Source organism: Manihot esculenta, chromosome 15 (genome assembly GCF_001659605.2).
Source record: "Manihot esculenta cultivar AM560-2 chromosome 15, M.esculenta_v8, whole genome shotgun sequence".
Classification (NCBI taxonomy): Eukaryota; Viridiplantae; Streptophyta; class Magnoliopsida; order Malpighiales; family Euphorbiaceae; genus Manihot; species Manihot esculenta.
The window spans coordinates 14,170,407-14,193,888 of NC_035175.2; the positions used below are offsets into that span (position 1 = coordinate 14,170,407).

Below are 23,482 nucleotides of genomic sequence, written 5' to 3' on the forward strand. Positions count from 1 at the left end.
AATCTGTAATATTAACAAGAAGTAAAAGGGAGTAATAGTATAGAAAGTTGACAAGTCCAGCTATTATTTGTTTTTCTTTTACATTTCTTTCTTTAATGCTTTACATAAGATGTTTGAAAATGCAATCGAGCAAGAAATGGATTATTATTCATTTGCAACTACAGCATTATTCCAACCTCAGTTTTACATCCCAGCCTCCTCTTTAAGGTAAAAAAAGTACACAATCTCAGTTAACTCATGATCATGGATCAAAGAGACAATGTTAGAACTGGGCAAATACAATCCATGGCCCAATGGAAAGAACTAAGAGCCCTGAATCTGACATCTACTAGGGAGTTCTAATCCTACAGAGAATGAAGAGAATGAAGTAAAATGCTGCTCGAGTGTAGAACATCATGTAAACATCCTGTATGGATTCAGTCTTGATTCCATTGAAGCAAAACAGAACTATTGAGTATCACAGGACTACCATCTGCTATATCATACAACTGGGTTAACTTGAGGATGTATTAATGGAGCCTCATATGCAGTGAAGCAGCATTCAAATGTTTTATATTCATCATCATAGACATTCATAAGATTGAGGAAACCATTTTGATAACAGATTGTGTTTCATTTTGGTAATTAGCACAAAGAAACTATAGCATGGTAAATGCAGCAATCCTACTAGCAAGTACCTGCAAGTTCGTATCAAAGCAAGTCATCAGAATATGAATATATGATATAAAGCCTACACTTAGAGGCATAACCAAAAAAGAAAAAAGGGAAAATAAGATTTTGAAGCTAATACCAAGATAATTATATACAATTTGCTAAAAACTGTAAAAGTTCGAACAGCCTTGACTCGGTATAACTGTATACGAGCATCAAAGCAATATAAACAGGATGAAATGGGAATAATTGGTCTTATTTTCCAACAAAAAATCCAGTATTCTAATAGATTACTACCCACTAGAAATATTGTTAATACAAATTCAACCAGAAGTTTTGAAAAGCATAAATTAGAGTAATGAGATGTTTGAGATACAAACCATAATGGAGCATATGGTGATGACAAGTCAAGGAATGGATATGGCCACCTGAAGTAGCAAGAATGCTATTAGTGAGACAAACAAAAATGAAGATGAGGAAAGAGAAAATGGAAATGAAAACTTACCAAATTGATATACAAGCATGGATAATCCACTGGAAAATGACAAAAGCACCCGTCCATAGAATGAAGTAAGAAAACCGGAACCAAGGAAATGGCTGAAAAGTAGCAAGTCAATTCAAGAATAATTAGACATAACACAAGGAAAACAGAGAGAGAGAGAGATTAATTTACCAGACAATTCAAAGCCGTGTCACCAAGGAGTAAGATAGCATTGATTGTATGCATATTAACTGTCAACTGAAATGATTGAAAACATGACATTCAGATGCAGTAGACAACAAAATGTTGAGAACAAAAGTTGTGAAGGAAAGCAAAAATAATAAACATGGATAACAAAGATGAGAAAAAATTGAAGCAACACTACAAGGAATCTATTACACATTATTGCCACTATGTCTAACTTGCTGAACCTTTGAACCCCAAAAGATAATATATAAGACACGTGCAATATAGTCAAGCCATCTAGATTGCTCCCAAGGTGAGACATGGTCAAATGAAGATAAAAGCTTTACATATTCTGCATATGTAACATGAACAAACTAAGTATGGATAATTTTAGCAATAATATTTAGTTTGGAGGTTAAGAATGATAGAAACAAAAAACAATTTAAATGTGTCATGACGTGTTTCTGTTATTCTTGTTCATGAGACATTAAAATACCAACACTTAATCAAGCACCGAATACTGATATCACTCCTAAGCAATAAGAACATGAAAAACCAAAAGATTAGTACACAATGTCACAGCTATAGTTTTTCTCTTATTGGAAATCAGATATTTAAGATCTCAACTCCCAAGTGCTCAAGAACCCAGGACACGGAGTAAGACATGTATCAAATTACTCAAGTGCATATCATTTTCTACCTAAGCACAATGCTGCCTTCCAAAGCCATGCCATAGGTGATAACTGATTGGCTTGGGCAAAATGGATGCTGGGAATTATATCTACATGAATGTCAGATAGAAGAATCCTAAACATATGCAACATGAAACAATAACTGTTTCGGTGACTGATGAAGTAATGAAGCAAGAAGGGCACACAGTTAGATGTCGATGTATCAAGTGTGCTTGCAGATAGATCTGGAGGCAGCAATCATTAAAGCAGACGTAAAACAAGGTTGATTAAGAATGTGTTACTTACAAAATTCATAGTGTAATCTTTGATGGTAAGAAATGGAAAAATAATGGCCCAATAAACAAAGTCAGTGAGCATCACTGCTCCAGCATTCATCTGCTTATGACAGAATAAATAGAGAAAAATTGTGAGATAAGGAAACAAGTGCCTATATACAAGTGAAGCTACGTCAGCTTGGAAAATAATCTACCTGGTACAGAACTTGGAAGAGATAACTCCACACAGTTGCTATTTGAAAAGTGTAAATTTCCTCTTCGGTATTTGAGATTTTTCTTGCATTATGTACATTTAATCTTTCCTCGCATATTAGAGGCACGTGGTACCCTTGTTCAGCATCATCCGTAATGTGATGGATATTAGATGCAGCGGTGCCCATTTTATGATATTGGAAACACCCACAGATGGAGAGCAGTACCCCAAACTGCAAAGCATGTTGAAAATATAAAGAACATGGTAATTAAAAATGACACAAAAGCACAATTATTCCAGAAATATACTTCCAATAAATGCAAAAAAATGTGTGGAAGCAGATAGTATTCATGATTATAACAGCAACAATAGCTATGTATATAGATCACATATTCAATCAAAATTTGAGGTTGTTCAGCATAAGGGACGCAGAGAAAGAAAGCACATACCCCAAAATAAATGGTAACAGAAGTAAAAGTCCACCTGTTCAGCACCCAAAAATCATCACATAAGCTGAGTTGGAATTTAAGAAAAACATTTCAAAATCAGAGGGGCAATCTACAATTTAAATGGCATTAGCATATATGCCTTAATTTGGGGATAATGGTTCTGGATAAAGAAGTTCAGTTAATGTCATCAAGTATTCAATGAAGTCACAGAAGCCACGTCCCACCTATGTCATCACATTTCACCAGGAGGAAAACTCTGGATTGATGGATTGCAGACTTCAGTTCAATAACATGACATTCAAATTACTTGAAATAGCAAGAAACAACTACTGCCAATAATTTTTTTTTTTTTAAAAAAAAAAAGCTCAAAGCTATTTCATAATTGATATAGAAATAGATGCCCACTTCTACACATTATGAAGAAAAAAAATTTTCAATTCCTGCCTTAGATAGCGTGAATACAGTTGGATTTAAAGGTTCAAATGAAACGGGTCATGGAAATTTCACATCATATTCTATTAAATAGCAGTGAGAGATGGCTTACTGAGTATAGTAGTAAAACATGACGAATCCATTCTCAGAAACTTTAGCAATAAGCGATGCCAAAAGCACAGAGAAAGCGATAACTCGATAAGCCAACAACCAAATGGGATGGATTTGTTTAAGACATGGTCTCCAAGCTCTATCTTCAAACAATGAATGGTTAATCTTTTGCTGAGTTTTCCCTCCGCAAGATCTCAAATGATCAAAACCTTCATGTTTCCATGTAATAAATACAGCTACAACCATAGGGGTGAATACACAGATTGCACATAGCAATACTCTCCAGCTTAACCAGTAACTCAAGGGGGTAGAATCAGGAGTAACAAGTAGCTGCTGCATCCTGACAAAGAAATGACAATGTTACCTCTAGCGTTTTCTTGATTCCTAATCAACGATACAATATAGATTCTTATTTTGGAAAAAAATGCTAAATAATTAGAGAAAAAAAGACCCAAATTCCAGATAGAAGAATCAAAAACAAATTGGGTAATTTGGAACAAAAGATTCAACCCAATTAACCCAATGGATTAGGGCCAAAGATGAATGAGAAAATGGGTACTTACAGAGGAAACGATGAAAAAGAATGCTTGTTTAGTGAAGAAGTGGAAGCAAATTATTCAGGCTACAAACGCAATGATTTCAAGGAAACAAAGGCAGGAGCCATCTGAAAACAAGAAAATAAAAACAGGGCAAGCTTTGGCAAAGCTCCCCTTTGGTGGGGAAGGTCAAATACTCAAGCTTCTGGATCAAAAAAAGAGAATTTCCACACAGAATCCAGAATCCGACGATGAAAGTGGGATCAAGAACTAATAAATCCAAAATGGGAAAACAAAATCTATCACAAAAATTTCATGGATATGCGTGGATAAGATGTGAAGGGATTCATTCACATTAAAACAAAAAATTATGAGCAAGAATATTTGTTGATGGAATTGAAGAAGAGAAGATTTGGACTAATGAAATTGCCACATGGGACACATGTTTGGATTGAGAGAAAATGACAAGCGATGAATGCTGACTTCTGAGAATCACAAAACCAATCCTATTAATATTCTTGCCAATTATTGCTCTCTTCTTCCATCTCCACTGATTTTTCTGTCCATAAATTTTTTGTAAAATAAAATAAATCTACATTTTTATCAAGTTTATCCATCGTTATTTTGAACGGAAGAATATTTTTGTGATTTTTATTTGTTCAAATGTTAAATTTGATAGGCGCTTGAATGATACAGATCTTATTTTAATAATAGTTTAACGGAATTCAAATTAAATAAAGGTTTATTTATAATTTAATTCTTAAATATTATTATTATTAATAAATTATTCGTTATAAACAAATGAATAATTATTTTATTGATAAAAAAATAATAAAGACGTTTTAATAGATATAAAAAATAAAAACTTTTAATATATTTTTAAAAATATAGGAATCGACTTATTAATAATAACAATATCTAAAAATTAAATAAATGTTTTATTTAAAGTCAAAATTAAATTTTAAAAGTTTTTTCTTCCATTTTTTTTATCTATTTTTAATAAAAAAGATGACAGAAATACTATTTCAGTGACAGAAATAAAAAATAAAAATGTTTTAATAAATTTTTAAAATGTAAATATTGACTTGTTAATAATAACAATATTCAGAAACTAAATAGTACATTTTTCTTAAAAAATTAAAATATTTTTATCTCTGAAATATAATGTAGATATAAATTTATATTTTTTAATACTCCCATTTTGATAGTAAGTAGTTTTTAATATGTTGTTTGATTTCAATTTTGATATAATTTTATTAAAAAATAGAATTAAAATTAAATTTTATACTATTTTGATATGGATCTAAACAATTTTAATATGATTTGAGTTCTTATTTTGGTTCTTTTTAATTTTAATTAAATTTTAATTTTTAAAAATAAGATTGTAATATTCTTATATTTATTTTAAAATAATAAATAACAAATATCAAAATAATAATACTAATTTTTAAACAATAATAATATCAATATTAATATATATTCTATATAAATATTATATTATTTTATATATAATTATTAATTATATATTTTCATTGAAAAGTACATATATAATTAATATATAAAAATATATTATATTATTAATATATCACTCATATAATATAATTAAAAATTATAAAGTAATTGATGTATTTATTGTTGACATAACAAAAAAGTATATTTATATACAACCTATTTAAATAGAATAAATTATGATTAACTAATTAAATTATTTAAATTATATTATTAGAAAATTTAAATAACTAATTAGATTATATAATTATTTTATAATATTTTTAATATAATTAAGAGAGAGTCATATTTAAATTAAATAAATAATTTAATTTATAAAAATAATTAGATAATATTAAATATAAAAATACTTAAAGAAAATATATATATACACAAAAAAAATTAAATTTTTATTAAGTTTGAAATAACTATCGAATAACTATTTTATTTATATATTTACTTATTTATAATTTTTTATTATATATTATTTAATAATTTATAAAATTAAAATTAAAATTAATCTTATAATTTTAATAATATAAATTATAAAATTATATTAAAATACAAAATATATTATTAAAATTATATAATAAAACTATAATATCACTAAAATTATTTTAAAAGTACATATATAAAATTAATTTTTGGATATGATTTCCATTCGATAGATTTCGATTTCATTTAATTTTGATACAATTCTTGATAAAAAATTAAAATCAAATAGTTAAATATTCTTGATAAAAAATTAAAGTTAAATAAATTGAATTTGATACGGTTTAAATTCTATAATATCAATTTTTTTAAATATAAATTTTTAATTTAAATCGAAACCCAAAAATTAGAGTTAAATATTTTGAAATGCGTATAAAACTAATTAAATTATATACAATAAATACATAAATTTAAATATAAAATTTAATCTAAAAATTATTTAGCTTATCATTACATGATCTTAAACTTTCCCTAATTTTCTCTTAAAAATAATACTAATCCATTTCATACAGCTTTCTAAAAGAATTTTTTTAAAAATTATTTATCACTTTAAATAACATTAATTTTTATTTTTTTAAATATAAATATTTAAAAAATATTTTAGATAAATTATTATAAATATTTCTAAAATTAAAGCTATTAACTAATTTAAATATAAGTATTAATTTGTTACGGAAAACTGATATGACTAAAATAGTTTTTTTTTTCCTCCTTATTAAGTAGGTTTCACATGAAAAGGTAAAAACAAAAATCCTTTATTCCCCTTTCCAAAAATAAATCTATAAAATTTTAAATTTTTAAATCTTAATTTCTATTTCTCTGATCTTGTAATCCCTAAATTCTTTAAATGTTAAATTCCCTAAATTCCTTATTATTAAGACTTATTGGACATAAAAGTTCTAACTCTTAATACTTGGTCAAAATTATAGAATCCTAGCAGCAAATCATCTTCCATGAAATCTTTTACTGCAAATACCATCAAAGCAGTGCTAAGCAAGTTGTGGAGCTCTAGACAAGCATTCCATGTATTTGAACATGAGATTGATGGTTAGTGGGTTTTCAAAAATAGACCATGGTGCAAAATCAACGTCTCTCATTGCAGGAGTGGCCTCCACCTTTGATGAAAGTTAGCTACAGAACTTCTCCTGGTAACTACTAATTCTATATCACTTTACAGTCTATGAATGCTAATGCAGCATATTTCTTAAGCTCAGGGCAATCATGTACAAATTTAAAGAATGGAAGGCCAAAATGAGTCAAGGAAATCAGATGTTACCTTCAGTGTCTTGTATCGTTGGAGGGATGTTGAAGTTGAAATGTAAAGAAGTTGATAACTCAGTATATGATAACATGGCGACGCAGCCACAGTTCATACATTATCATATGAAATGCGTCAAGTCTAAGTGCAGATGTATTCCATTGGAAGTGCTTCTGGACCTGATTTGCAGGAATAATGAATAAGAAGAAATGGAAAGTTCATAAACAAGGTTCAGTAAATGGTTTGCAACATGAATTTCATGTAACCATGGACAAAAGAATTCTAGCCATCACTCTTATGCTATCAAGAAAGAGAAAAGAAACGAAATTAATCATCTGTTAAGGAATAAGGATATCTCATTGTATGTCAAGCTGGAAGAGAAAGCAAACTCAAAAATGACATGACAAGCTAAACTCATAACTAAGGTAACAAAGAGTAGAGTTAGTATGCAGCAAAACTCAAATCAAGAGTAGAATGGCGATCTAACAAATTGGGAAGTCTTTTGCTGGTTTCAGTAAATGTCTCTGTTCACAAAATGAAAGCAGTATGGTATTTACACAACAAGTTCTTTACGGTAAATGAACAATTTTTATGAATTGCAATGGCAGCTATAGAAATGCAGAGTATACATGACAGGGAATTACCTGTCCTGTACATGGTCTCAATGTTTCTCGTAAGCCATTGGCATCAATATCAGTGGAGGGGAAACATCCTTGTGTGGAACATATTCACAAGCATAGGTTGGTGAACCGACAATTCGAATTACGTTTTTTAGAGCTTGTGCAGTAACAACCAAGCCAATGTCATGGCAAATCACAACAAAGTGATCAGCACCTAAAGTTCTGTTCCACTAAATGTACTTGCAAATCAAGCTATGGACAAAACCATCGACTGTGAGGGACATACGAATAGGGTATTCCCTGAATAAAATTCCAAGAGGATCAGAGACATTTTTCATGGAAATCATCTGCATATACAAGTTTTGGTAGTGAAGTTGCATTTGCTCCTCCCAAATCACATCTTTTGTTCCAAACGAGTAACAGAAGAAATATAGAGAAGTAATTTCATCAAACAGGTTACCTGGCTCCTCAATTTGTGACAAGAAATGGGAATGGAAAAGAGATGAGCTTTATTGGGATCTGTTGTGAAGAACCGATCCTCTAGGATATTCTCGAAGAAGTAACTTTCAGTAGCATACCTCCCAGAAGGCTTCTTTGCATGATCACTGAGCAGCTTATAAGCATAACAATCTGGGTACGAAAAGATCTTGAAGTTTTCTCCATCTCAACATAGTTCTTCTTGAAAACCTCTTCTTTTAAATATTACTTTTTTTCATTAATGGATAACAATTTTTCGGAGAAAATATTAAAAAGAATTTTGTAGTTTTTTTTTAATTTTTACTTTAAGAGTTATATTTTAATTTATATTAAAATAGTACATTATAATTTTATGCTACAATTTTTAAATATAATTATTAATTAAAAAAATATAAAAATATTATAAAATTTTTCTATTTTTATTTTAATATTTATAATTTAATTCATGTTAAAGTATTAACTCGTCATATAATATTCAGGTTGACATTCCTAACAGCGTCTGTAACTTACCGCTGTGCATACTTTTACTTTTACTTCGCCCAATTTGTAACTAGTTAGTTACTGTTCAGTCTTTTCCTGCCCTTGGTTTCTTTCCTTGTTGAGCTGTTGCATACGACAAGTTTTTACGGGTTGATGCAGCAGATATGAGAATTTTCTCTTCTTTTTTTTTTTTTTTCCCTCTTGCCTGGCAAAGTTATGATAATCGGCTTCGGTCAAGTCCCAAATCCAGGGTAGAATTGAGGAAGAAGAAGAATAATTCAGAAGAGTCAGGAGAGTGACAGCATTGAACTATCACAAAACTCATCCCCTGACCATTTAACAGTAGATTCATCTCCTTGTATTTTGAAGATAGAAACTCACTTTCACTGATATCCGAGGCAGGTGAGGAGCTCCCCCTCCTGTCTCCTGAATCCTGATGCAATTATGCCAAGTATACAGAATATTCATAAGATGAGAGATAGTACTTTCAGCAGATTGGGAAAATTTTTCCCCCTTTATTCTTGATTAAGCAAGTCCTGAAGTCCAACACTCTGCTATCCCCAATTTCACAGGGGAAGTGACCTAAGAATGCCAATGTCAGAAGGTAGCTTCAAGAAGGGACATGCCTGTTTTCTTAGAATTGAGTTTTGGTGATCTCTTGTAAATGGAGGTGTCAGCTTGCAATCTAGTGGCATTCCCTGCCATAAACTAAAATATTCAACAGATATTTGAAGTTGTGGAGTTGAATAGTCCAAAGAATTACTCCAGTGATGTGTCTAAAAAACAATAAATAACATCAACAGTCTCTTCCATTCGTTTCAACAAAAAATATATTATACCCATTGATTATGGTGAAATCTACCTACAATGGTTGGATAGAATAATTTTTCCCAACTTAATATCATCGACCAAATTTTCATTTCGTGTTCAGCTGCATTACATATTAAATGCTATTGCAAAGAGGTCCTTTCATGCCTCAAACAACATTGAAAAAAAGAAAAGAAAAAGAAAAAAAGAATCCTTAGGCGTGGTAGATCAAGAGGTTACAATAAAGCGCAACTGTAAATGACTGATCGAAGTTAAAGAACAATGAGTTGCAAATGACTTATAAAACAATGACGAACACAGACATATAGTTACATTAATCTATCTTCATGAGAGCAAAATTTTAAGGTGAGCATTTGATAGAGGTCTGATAAACAAGGACACAGATTTGTCTAGGAATGTGTCAAATGATTTTGGCCTTGCCATATGTCTGGATCATTCATTACAAGTCTACAACGCATTTGAAGATTAAGCAGGAAAATGAGAAGGCTACCATCAAATAAGAAAAAAATTGAATTCACCAGTCTGATCCATCAGGGAATGGTTTCAATGCATCTCGCTTGCCATTAACATAGAATTCCACTACCGCTTTCATTCGCGGAAGCTTATCAGGATGGTAATTTACGTGAACAATCACAGGCTTGAGCTTGCTCAAGTTAGCATTTTTCCTCACAGTCTTGAAAAGGACTTTGCTGTTCATGAAGAGATAGAAATCCATAGTTCTCCTGGAAGCATGAAGTCCATTGTACCCAGAATGTGAAGGGAAAAAGAGTTCCTCATTGAAAACTGCCTGGTCCCAGGCCTTCTCATGAGAAAGCCGATTCGCTACACGGTCCAACAGCTCGATTGAAGGAATTGTAGGTCTAAGGTAGAAAAAGCCAGAATTGTAAACCCATATCCTCATTGTATGAGCATACCGAGCCCAACCCATAGCAGGATCATCAAAGACATCATCATAACCATAAGCTGTTATATTGTTATGGCCATCAGTCATGGACTCCACATCTGAATCCCGATAAAGGAAGTGAAAAGGATTTTGCAAATACACGATATCAACATCTGAGAGAAGAACACCATATCCCAGCAGCAAGAACTCTCTCAAGATATGAAATTTCAACCCTGAAACAGCATGGTTACCTCCAGTCTTTCCTATTGAATCAATCCCTTCATCAGGATCTCTCTTATACACAGGAACATCATTTGATTCACAAAAATTAACAATCTCATCATCCAAAGCAACAACCAAGTAATTGGGTATACCTACTTTCTTGATACTATTAAACCAAACCTCCAACATTCCCTTGACATTGGAATTTGCTAAAGCAACTATAACTTCTCTTTGAACAGCAACTTTCTCTAGTACCTTTGCTAATCTTGGATTCACAGATTCATCTGGGATGACTGTTGGATTTGTTCTTAAACTCTTGACGGTGCCAAAGGGACCAGCTTTATGCTGTTCACCCAATACAGCAACTTGCTTCTGCGCGTGATCTTTCCCCTGTTCAGCCCATTTAAGCTTCTCAGTCAGCTCCTTAACCTGTGTCTTCAACTCGGTATTTTTCTCTGAAGCTGCCGCAAATTCTGCTTTCAACATGTTCAGCCTGTCAGACGATTCACATGACGTTGATTCCACCTAATGACAAACAACCACGAAAATTATCATTTGGGACTAACAAACTATCCCCAGGTCATCTGAACAAAACTAGAGTAGCTAAATGCATAGAATTGACTACAAAATTAGTAACATTATGAAAGAATCTCCACAGATCAAGAAAGACATTACTTGTAATAGTAATATAATAATAATAATTTATTCTTCCGATTTCGAGTTGATATCTAAAAATCAACGCCGGGACTAGAAAATCACCACAACACAATCATCCATGGAATTTGGGTTCTAGGTTCAATCTTTAAATCTTGGATCCCATAATAAACGAACAAATCATTCAGAAAAACAAAGCTGAGAATCATTTAAATCACACCCTAAACAAGAGTAAAAACGAGGATTAAGAACCTGAGCAATGGAATTGGAGAGTTGGCGAGAGTGAAAATGGGGATTGAAAATGAAAAATCCACGAGGGAAAAAGAAGGCAAAGACGCATCCAAGGAAAATCCCAATGGCAATAGCGATAGCAATTCTCGATTTGCGTAGTGACTGCGCGGTGGTGCCGCTTCGCATCAAAGGACCATCTCTGCGCCCAATCATCTTTCTCTTCCTTCTTCAAATGCACAGAAACTAATTCATGCGTCTCTATTATTGTGTTTGCTAAGTCTTAAGGGTTTCTGGCACACATTTGGTTGACTCTGAAGTCAGTCTGGATGGTGGTGGTGGCGGTGGCGGGGAGAGAGAGAGAGAGGATTCCCTTGTTCTGAGCAGCGTAGCTGGCATCACCGAGCCATCGGCAGTGAAGATGGGGTGGTTGAAAATACTATATATAAAAAATAAAATATTATAGTTTAATTAATTAAATTATCAAGCATCTGGTCCTCAATTACCTGGCCGATACGGTTTTATATATATATATATATTTTTTAAATGAAAATTGAGTACTGAATAGTAGAATTTCACACCTAAATTTATTCAGATATTCAATCTGTGTCTATTTTATAGTTGTATACTAATATTTAATTTAAAAATGTTTCATTAAAATAATTTTTTAAATTAATTTTTGTAAATTTTAATTTATCTTAAATAAAATTATTTTCATCGTATATAAGAAATAATAGAAAATAGATTAATTATATTAAAATTTTATAAATTTTTTATTTTAAACGGAGTAATTCAAAGTATAATAATGCAATTTTTTTTTTTCACTAATCGAAAAAAGAGTTTAATTTAAGCTGCTACTCCAAATTGCTTCGAGTTTGTAAAGAAAGAGAGAGAAAGAGAAGAGAGAAAGGAGAAGGATAGAAGAAAAGTAAGAAGGGAAACCGAAGCAGTGATTATCGATGAACAAGGTTTTCTTTAGTGGAATAAGTTTTCACAGGCTGATGACGGTTGAGGTTTGTGGCGCATCCTTCGCCTGTATTTGTTGGAGCCGCTTTTGTTCTTTTGAGATTTCTCTTATTCAAAAGGTCACATGAATTCAAAAGGTCACATGAATTTTTAAAATTTATTAATTAAATATTTAATTTTAAAAATATATTTAAATATCCAATAAATTTTGAAAATCTATTATTACTACATTAATTTTAACCATTAATCTTATATAAAAATCTAAAATATAAAAAATTAAATAATATTTTTTAATTCATTAAACATTTAATAATTAAAATTAATAATAAAATTAATCAATAAAATTTTAGATTTTAAAGATATTTTAATTTAAAAAAATAAATTAATAAATTTCTACATGATAGAATTAAATAATAAATTTCTCGAATATTAATCAGTCAAAGTCTATCAATACAAATCGTCAAGTATAATAAAGTGCAGAACACAGTAGGACAAACCGTGTTTTTTCAATTATTTGCTTAAAAAAATAAAATTATTTTGTCCAAAAGGAAAAAAAAAAAAAATCTCTCTTTAATTTAGTATTTTATGTTATTTTTCTGGTGCTTCTATACTCGGTAGGGTTCATAAAATGTAAATTTTGGAAATAAGTCCCTAAATTATTATAATTTTATTAATTAAACCCATATATTTTGTTATAATAATAAAATATTATTTTTTAAATAATAAAATAATATTTTTAATAAATAAAATATAATAAAATTTTTATTTTTATAATTTTAAAAATTATTTACCATTTGTATGTATTTTTTAATTTTGTATTAAATAGAATATATTTTAAATTTAAAAAAAATTATATCATTAAAAAATAATATATATTAAGTAAGATTTTTTTTTTAACAACAATACAGTAGAAGAGAAAGATCAAAACATTCAATCGGACGTAATTAATTTTTAAAATAAAACTTAACTACTGTATTTATTTAAAAATTGATCTGTCGAGGAATATAATAAAAAGAATGGACTAAAATAATGAGTATAAGACTTATTCCATCCTTAATAAAATATATGAATTTAATTAATAAAAAAGTTTAATTAAAATTTTTAATTTTTAAAAAAATATAAAAATTTGACTAGACTTATTTTCAAATTTACTTTGTCGGATTTTCTATTAATATAATCTGAACCATTCAAATTATATAAGCTTTTTTATTAACAGTCCATATAAAGCAGGTTGCAATTTTTTTTTTAAGCTAAAAGACCAATTTTATAGATACCGTGGATGAGTACATTCGGAATCACCTCCCAAACAACATAACGGGAGAAATGAATAGAGACTAGCAATAGAATGAGCTGCTCTATTCACTTGTCTTCTAATCCATTGCACCTTTAATATTAGGATAAAATTAAAGTAAAATCTTATAATCATAGATAATTAAGCCAAAAATAGAATTATCTGAAATAGAAGACTGCAAAACATTAGCTATCAGTTGACTATTCGAGTAGATATAGCCACCATTTTCAAACTTTTAAATCATAAATAAAATGGCTATTCTACAGGGCACAACCTTTCCAATAGCGGGTTCATAAATACTCTCTTGATAGTCTGAAACTGAAGCCATATAACCACCTTGTGCATTTTCAGCTACAAACCCAAAGCCACATGCACCTTCATGTTGAAAGGTCGTTGCATCCACGAATAAGTTCTAACCTGGATTATCAATGTTTGAACTCAAAGTAGAAATCACCAATACTATACCCGCAGAAGACCGAGTAGGCTGGGTCTATCTAGTACGCGTCTATTCGACAATCTCCATTTCGTAAGATGGGAGACAGTATTGTACACAGTTTGATTAGGATTAGAAACTTTAGTCGACCAAACAAATTCATTTCTGAAAGTCAATAAAAGCATATAACTCAGTCTCTTCACTTCCTATGGAATTCCAGACCTATACAAATTTGTTAAAGAATGTATCACTTGTGTCCAAATTAAACATATTGATTATCTGCCAGCAGCTTAGAGCTTTTGGACAATATAAAAGAATGTGATCCACCGTCTCAACCATAAAACACCAAGAACAACTAGCATTCACACTAACCCCTCTTCTTTGCAAATTCTATTTAGCGGGCAATACATTCCTCATCACTCGCTACATAAAATCACAAATTTTAGGTGGAATTTTTAAGTTCCAAATATGCTTCCATAATTCTCTATTCACCACAGTTGCATTAGAATGCCCAATTTGTCAATTAAGATGATATCCAGATTTAACTGAATAATTACCACTTTTTTCATAATGCCACATCAATAAATCATGAACATTAAACAAAATAAGAGGTATAAAAAGAATTGCTCCTACATCTCAAACAGAGAAATTTTCCAGCTTGTCTATATTCCACCTCCTAGTCCCATCAATAATTAAATCCGAAACACGCAGAGTTGCATTCACAAAAATACTCCCATCTTCAGCAACAAAGGAATCCTGCTTCATAATCCAAGGATCACTACCGGCAAAATGCTTCTTCTGTCACCCACTCTCCACCAAACCCCCTTCTTTAATAAATCGATGGTAATAAAGATACTTATCCAAACAAAGCTTGGGTTAGTACCCCTAGAAGTTTTCAAAAAATTTCCCAACAGAAAGTATTTAGTTTTAAAAATACGATAAAACAAAGTATCTTTCTGTGTCAATAAACGTCACCCTTGCTTGGCCAACATAGCAATGTTAAAATGGTATAGATCTTGAAACTCCATTCCACCTTCCCTCTTCGAACTAGTCATACATTCCCTAAAAAACCAGTTAATGCCTTTATCGACTTCTTTCTTGCCATTCCACTAGTATCTATTCATAATAATTTGCAATTCCTCATAAAGTTATTTAGACAAGAGAAAAACAGACATACAATATGATAGAATAGCTTAGGCAACAAATTTAATCAAGACCTCTTGACCAGCTCTTGAAAGAAATCGATTATTCTAATTATTGATTTTCTTTCAAAGCTTATCTTTAATAGTGCTGAAAACTTGTTTCTTATTGCGTCCAATAAGCGAGGGAAGACCCAAATACGCACCACTATTAAGAGGACTAGAAACCTGTAAAACATTCGAGATAGCTGCCTTAGTCTTCATCTGCACACAAGGACTGAACATAATTTTAAATTTTTGAAAATTCACCGATTGGCCTGAAGCATCTTCATATTCTTGCAAAATATTCTTCACCACAGTAGCTTCAACCATTAGCTTCAAAAAAAGAAAAGAAAATCATCCGCAAATAAAAAATGAGACACTTGCTGACAACCCCATCCCACACTATAGCCATGAATCAATCTTCTATCCTTAGCCTCTCTTGAAAAGAGTAGAAAGCCCTTCTGAGCATATTAAAAAACAGATAGGGCAATATAGGGTCTCCTTATCTCAAACCCCTACTAGGAATCACAGATCCCACTAAAGAACCATTCAAATTTATTATATAACTAACATTCGAATAGTATATAGACATCCACTGAACTTAGGGAAACTAATGCAAGCAATATAATATTTAAATAATTCCAATTCACCCTATCATATGCCTTGTTGATATCGATTTTTAATGCACAGTAAGCCAAATCACCCGATTTTCTATTCTTCAAATTATCTATAGTCTTAAATGCCACACAAACATTATTATTAATAAGCCGATTAGGCACAAAAACATATTGATTCATGGCAATCAAATGCGGCAAGACTCTTTTAAGTCTATTAGCTTAGAATTTAGACACAATTTTGTAAATGACATTGCAGAGGGCAATCGGTCTAAAATTTTTGATCAAGAGATGTTATCTTAGGAATAAGAACAATATTGGTCAATGTAAGTGAAGGTGGAAAGTTACCTCTCTGAAGCCATGTAGTACTAGCCTTAAAAATCTCATCACTAAGAATATGCCAATACTTTTGCAGGAAAGCTGAATTCAATCCATCTGATCCAGGAGTTTTGTCCAGATGCATACTAAATAAGGCTTCATGAAACTCCTCTTTCTGGAATGGTCCAGTCAAGCTCACAAAATCTTCATCTGAAACCACCTTTCGAATAATGCCAGCTAAAATCAGCATTCGAACTTCCTTCAAACAATTTCCCAAAGTAATCTTGAACCAAAGAAACCATACCCTCCAAATCAGTAAAAACATGCCCCTCTTCCTACTTTAGAGACTTTATTCGATTAACAGCTCTACATCTTCTAATGCTTCTGTGAAAGAATTTTGAATTTTTGTCCCCATGGGTATACCAAAACAGCTTGGCCTACTGTTTCCTTCTTATTTCTTCAGTCAAAAAAATCTGATTCCACTCCTCCTTCAACCTCGTAATTTCAGAACCATCAGCAACCATCCTATCGATTTCAAGCTGGCAAACAGTAATTTTCCTTCGAGCCCAGAATTGCTTATTATGATTTCTTCCCCATCGTTTTACTTTCGAAATCAACCTGTCCCGCTTCTCCATAAAATCAACGACTCCTAACCCAACCCAACTATCTTTAACAACCGCTTCTAAACCATCTTCAAGTAACCAAGAATTATCAATACAAAAGAATTTGCTTCTAGACTCACCACAATTCGAAGGGGTAAGATCAGTCAAAACAGAATAATGGTCCGATACTGGTGTAACAAGAACGGAAGCATTAGCATTAGGAAAAAGGCCTGCCCAATCTAAATTTGTAACAGCCCTATCGAGTCTTTCTTGGACTCTTTCTGCACTTGGATTAGTCCCTTCCCAAGTAAAGAAAGGCTTAGAAGAATCCAAGCCAAGTAAACTAGAATCCAGCAAAGCTTCTTTAAACCCATTCAATAAAAAGTTTGGTTTTAGAGGCCCACCAAACTTTTCATCATTCCTCACGATATCGAGCAAAGCCAAGGGAGAGAAGATCGTGAAGATAAAGTGCATAATAAATCCCAAGAGGCCCTTCTTCTATTAGATTTCGAAGAACCATAAAAACATGTATACCTATAAAAAGTAACATCTTTATTAATTTTAAAGTCAATAAAATTATTAGTATAAGACAAAATGGACAAGTCCACACAGGATTTCCAATACAAGCAGAGACCCCTCTTAGACCCACCCTATCAACACAAAAACAATTATCAAAAGATATAATAACTTTAACTTCTTCCAATCTACTAGCATGCATACGAGTCTCCATTAGAAAAATAACATTTGGCTTACAATTCGTCATCAAATTATTCAACGCTCTTACTGCCCTAGGGTTGCCAATACCTCGATAGTTCCAATTAAGAATGTTGGGAAATCTAGAGATTATTACAACCCAAAGGCGCAGCGAAAAAATAAAATTTCTCTGATTTCCTTTTCCCAGAATCCGAGTGCTTCGTTTATTTCATAAGAAGGATATGAGACTAACCTGTTAATCTCGTCAAGAAGATACAATGCCGAACTGATGGTGCTGCTTTTTCAAACGAACACTCTCTATGGTATCCACACGAACGTCTTCTATCCTTCTAGAGTGCTAGCTCTCTCAAAGATGGATAGATTATGTGCTCCACAATCTGCAATAGTTGGACTGAATTTTTCTCAAAAAATTAACATCATTCTTCCACAATTCATAGAAGGAGTATTTATATGTTTCAGTCTTTTGTTTTTCCCACAACTCTTAAAAAGAGTTGTGTTCATAACCCACTATCACAATCTCACAGATACTCAAATATCTTATGTGATAGAGTCCTTTATCTGTAACAGTTATAGATAGACTGCAAATCTTTTAAATATTATTATCTCATAATAATAAATAATTAATAATAATAACACTTTATTATTATTAATTATATTAATGGGCTTTGGGCTTTTAGCCTATTAATATATCATAGTACATCAATAACGTTTTTTTGTGTGTGACCCAATAGGCTCACATTAATTGGCAATAGGCTCAGTCGTACAAGACCCATAAGTCATAAGTGGCCTCTAACAAGACATTATGACTACCCAACTAATATGAGAATCAATAGTCCGATAAAACCTAATAAATAGAACATGTATTAATCCCTTTGTCACACGATATCTAGTTTGAACATAAGTCATGGTCAATGTCAAATTTATAATGTTCAAACTTATGATTTCTCGATCTCTAAGTAGACTGATAAATTCAAATGATATTGATCACACTATCAATTCATTTGAGCACGGCCATGCATTTCTCAGTCTCACTTATCGAGGGGCCCAGAAGATATCTCTCTCAGAGAGAGGGACAAATCATATCTTGATTGTTCAATATCCTCTACATAATTTCTATTTTGCTCAACCATAACCTTTATGATTATCCGATTAAAGACAATGTTTGGTTATGTCAAAACATAATAGTCCTTATGTTGGAAACTATGACAATCTCAAGTCAAATGATTAAGACATAACTACTTTGAGATTCACTTATGACAATAACCTATGTAGTGATCTCAATGCGGGTCCATCCAATACTTTGTTCTCTAACAAGTATCTATGATTATTGAATTATATCAACATATACATAATCATCTCATGATTATCAATCAATAATCATACTAGTTATATTTTATTATTATCAACATAATAATAAGTAACCAGGGATGATAATCATTATTATGTAACATGCAAACAAATAATAATAATAAGTAACCATGGCTTCCGGCTATCTTGAGGCACGGGATTAGTCGATATCTTCGAACTTGAAGAATTAACTCCATTTTGTGAACCACCACCTAAATCCTTAGTATTAGAAATAGAATGTGATATTTTTATTTTTTCATTTCTAGGCTTTTTTAGGGTCCATAGGAATTATAGGCCCAGTTTCATCCTCAAACCCACCAATGCTCATTCTACCCATAGATTATGTTTCATTAAGCCCATCTCATCTCCCTCCATAATAGATTTTGAACTATAACCAGATAAGAAATTGTGGAAGACTTGTGATAAAATACGCGCAGAATGTCCATTCGAATTAACACTGTCCTTCAATCCCGCCGTGAATTTTGCCCTAAATTGAGAGCTTCCATAATCACACAACCACTAACTGGGAGCTCTCTGATTTCTGTGAGGAAGAGCCCGGAGTCATTCATCCCAACCAAACGTCAACTCTTCTGGTTTCTTTCTCAGCCGCACTTTGCAATAAGAATTTGTATGAGCTAATAATTCACATAGGTAGCAGAAAACAAAAATACATTCATAAGAGAATAACGCATAGAATGCATCCCCTTTGCCATCAATCAATTTCTTCTTCCTTCGCAGTGGTTATTTAACATCCAGAGTCACCCTTATACGCATGGAATAGTTCTCCAATTCAGCAGATTCGATCATATATTTAGTATCGTGACTGATGAACTTACCCATAAAATTTTCCAATGACTTAGCAACCTCTTCCCTCATAAACCTAGATTTCAGGTATTTCACAATGACTCAGACATTAACATTAATTAAAGGAATTCCCAAAGGATCTTCGCTAGGTCCAATCTTACTCCACACCAATAGATGCTTGTTAAAAAGCCATGGAGCACCATCCAAAGGCTAATCAACATCCACCTGGTTATAGAATCGGAACAAAAAACGCTTTGTACCGATATCTGTAATTGTAATAACACCAAGGAGTGCCATAAATATGCTAAAACGATTTCATAGATACAAAATTAATAGGGCTATAAGTGAGAAATATCCCCAATAAACAGAACTCATTTCCTTGCTCCAGTAATGCTGAAACGATATTAAAAATAATACCATCATTCTCCTCATCATCAAGAGAGCATAAAAAATTTTCTTAATTCTCACGATCTATAACAGATGACAACAAAACAAAAGGAACAGAACTAGAGACTCCTGCTACGATAGAACTAGCCATGATCATACTTTAATGTTGTGTTAGTTGCAAATCTTATACATATAAATTTAGTTAAGATTAATCACAATAAATAAATAAATAATAAAATTTAAAAAATTTTCTATTGCTTCTGCTGGCTATTGAATTTATTCATAAAACTTTAGTTTTCAATAGTTATTATATAAAATTAAATTTCGCAAAAGATATAGTAGCCATTGAAAAGTAATTTTAATTTGAATTAAAAAATAAAGAATTAAAATGTTGCAGAAAATATAATAAATTAATATTTTATAAAATAGTATTATTTCCCTTAAAATAGTAAACTTTGAAAAAATAAAAATTTAACATAAAAAAATTCTTTTTGTATAAATAAAACTATATATAATATTTTAGTACAAATAATAAAAAATATCAATTAAAAAATAACATTCCAAATTAGAAAATACAATTCTAAATAAAAATGTGAAGAATTTTGTTAAAAAAATATTTTTAAAAATTTTAAACAATTTTATAGCAAAATCTATAATACTGCGAAAAACTGAATGATTTAATAGAAATCATCAACTTTTCAAATAAGAATTTTGTAAAATGATAAATTTTTCACAAAATAATAAAGGGTAAACTATAATTTAGTCCCTCTGATTTAGTGAAATGCAACATTTCGTCCCTCTGTTTTAAAAAACCTTTAATTTGGTCACTGTGATTTTTAAAAACTATGCCATCAGTCCCTCTGTTAGATTTTCAGTTAAATCACCCGTTAATTTTAACTAAAAAGACTAAAATACCCATTCTCTCTCCTTCCTCTTCCTCTTCTTCTTCTTCTCCTTCCCGATCTCCTTCTTCTTCTTCTTCTTCTTCTTCTTCTTCTTCTTCTTCTTCTTCTTCTTCTTCTCTTTTCCGATCTCCTTCTTCTTCTTCTTCCTCTTCTTCTTCTTCTTCTTCTTTCTCCTTCCCGATCTCCTTCTTCTGCTTCTTAAAATTTTCTCTGAGTGCACTAGTTCCTTTTATTTTACTGTTCTTTTTCTTTGTGCTTCATTGTGAAAAAAAAATTCTTAAAATTTATTGTTAATAACAAATTTTTATTTATGATATACTATGTTCTTGTTGCAACATCTTTCTTTTGCTTAAAGAATCAGGAGGTAATGTCATTTTCTGTTCTAACAGAAACCAAATGTTCATCATTAGCAAAGACTGAATTGGGGAATCAAAAAGATCAATTAAGCAATGGTACTCTGAATGCTTGGGTTGAATTGGAAAATCAACAGGGATCTCATAGCAATGGTGTTTCCGAACATGTTATTCCACCGCCATCCAATACGGCTCAGACGGCTGCTACTATGGTTGCCGCCTCCAACAATGAAATTCCACAAGTTCAAGCCCCCCCACAAAATGAGGAACCAATGACTTGAAAAAGATTGTAGAAAGCTTTTATCTCTAAAAGTTGTCCCAAGCCCCAATGTATGCTTCTGAATTTGGTCATTCTAGATCAATGATCATTGTGGCTTTGTCCTTGCTGCAATCTTGAGGTGGCATTGGGGCCCATTGTTGGAACTAACCAGGATCTGATTTATTCCTCATGTCAACAATATATTTACATATCAGTCATTCTGCTTCAGCCACATATCAAGTCAAAGTGGTGTATTGCAGAGCCTTACAATTGCACAGTATGTCATTTATGTTATAACATGGCAATGACCATCATAAATTGTATCTTCAGATACTAGGAATTTTTCTTGTTCTCTTCACGGTATTGAAAACAAAGAAAAAGGAGATCGGGAACTAGTGAAGGGAACTGGTGCACTCAGAGAAAATTTTAAGAAAATTTTTTTCACAATAAAGCACAAAGAAAAAGAACAGTAAAATAAAAGGGAACTAGTGCACTCAGAGAAAATTTTAAGAAGCAGAAGAAGGAGATCGGGAAGGAGAAAGAAAAAGAAGAAGAAGAAGAGGAAGAAGAAGAAGGAGATCGGAAAAGAGAAGAAGAAGAAGAAGAAGAAGAAGAAGAAGGAGATCGGGAAGGAGAAGAAGAAGAAGAGGAAGAGGAAGGAGAGAGAATGGGTATTTTAGTCTTTTTAGTTAAAATTAACGGGTGATTTAACTGAAAATCTAACGGAGGGACTGATGGCATAGTTTTTAAAAATCACAGTGACCAAATTAGAGGTTTTTTAAAACAGAGGGACGAAAGGTTACATTTCACTAAACCAGAGGGACTAAATTACAGTTTACCCAATAATAAATAACAAAAAATATTGGGAAACAATAAATTAAAAAATACTACTAATTTTACAAAGAAATAATTTTTTTAAAATAAAAACATACGTAAATGTTTTTAATAAATGATAAAAAAAAGTTAATTAAATAAAATTAACGAGTAGGATATAGCTACGTAACGTGGCATATAAAAAAATATATAATTTTAACTAAAATTGAAACATTGTATAGAAAAATATAAAATATTGTGCAAAAGTTGATTATTTACGATAAATTATCAACTCATCTAATAAAAAAATAATCTTTTTTCCTATAAATAAAAAAATATTTTATAATAAATGATATAAAAAAATTTACTAATTAAAACAATTTTGATTAAATAATAAATAACGAAAATATTCTCAACTTTCCGAAATGTAATGCTTTCGTAAATAGAAACAAACATAATGTTTTGAAGAAAAAGTTGATTTAAAGCATATTAAAAAATTACAATTTCAAATATAATTGAACAATTTTAAAGAAAACCTGATTTAAAATAAACTATCCAACTCTCTTAATGATAGAAAATTTATTTTTTATTGTTTACTTTTAATTTAAAAAATAAAATATATAATAAATTTATATATAAATATCTTTAAAAATTTTATAAAATATTAAAAATAACATTATTTTTTTTAAAAAAATTATTTTATTTAAAATCACTTAATTTTTCTGACATATTTTTAAATACTTTAAATATTAGAAAATATGAAAATATTTTTATTTTTTTTAAAACAATAGAGCCTAATAAATTAGTACTTCAGATTTGAAAAATGTAAATATTTTTATTTTTTTATTTTTTATTATTA

The 23,482-nt window shown here is 30.9% G+C and overlaps 2 protein-coding genes across 3 annotated transcripts; both read right to left on the reverse strand.

Annotated features, from left to right (window-relative positions):
• Positions 1–120: 120 nt before the first annotated feature.
• Positions 121–4,524, reverse strand: LOC110601679. Of its 2 annotated transcripts, XM_021738907.2 has the most exons (9): positions 4,034–4,506; positions 3,472–3,810; positions 2,928–2,961; positions 2,480–2,710; positions 2,296–2,385; positions 1,325–1,390; positions 1,157–1,248; positions 1,032–1,079; positions 121–677 (listed from the first exon to the last, which is right to left on the reverse strand). In XM_021738907.2, exons 2-9 carry the CDS (start codon positions 3,807–3,809, stop codon positions 563–565), a joined length of 1,014 nt encoding a protein of 337 aa, XP_021594599.1. In that variant the 5' UTR covers position 3,810; positions 4,034–4,506; the 3' UTR covers positions 121–562. The 2 variants fall into 2 exon arrangements, with proteins under 2 accessions (XP_021594599.1, XP_043807189.1); XM_043951254.1 differs by lacking the exon at positions 121–677 and having other exon boundaries at positions 684–1,079; positions 4,034–4,524.
• A 5,300-nt stretch (positions 4,525–9,824) lies between these two features.
• LOC110602326 (arabinosyltransferase RRA3) lies at positions 9,825–12,069 on the reverse strand. Its single transcript, XM_021739817.2, has 2 exons — positions 11,661–12,069; positions 9,825–11,279 (listed from the first exon to the last, which is right to left on the reverse strand). The coding sequence occupies exons 1-2, from the start codon at positions 11,850–11,852 to the stop codon at positions 10,164–10,166; spliced, it is 1,308 nt and encodes a 435-aa protein (XP_021595509.1). The 5' UTR covers positions 11,853–12,069; the 3' UTR covers positions 9,825–10,163.
• Positions 12,070–23,482: the final 11,413 nt, after the last annotated feature.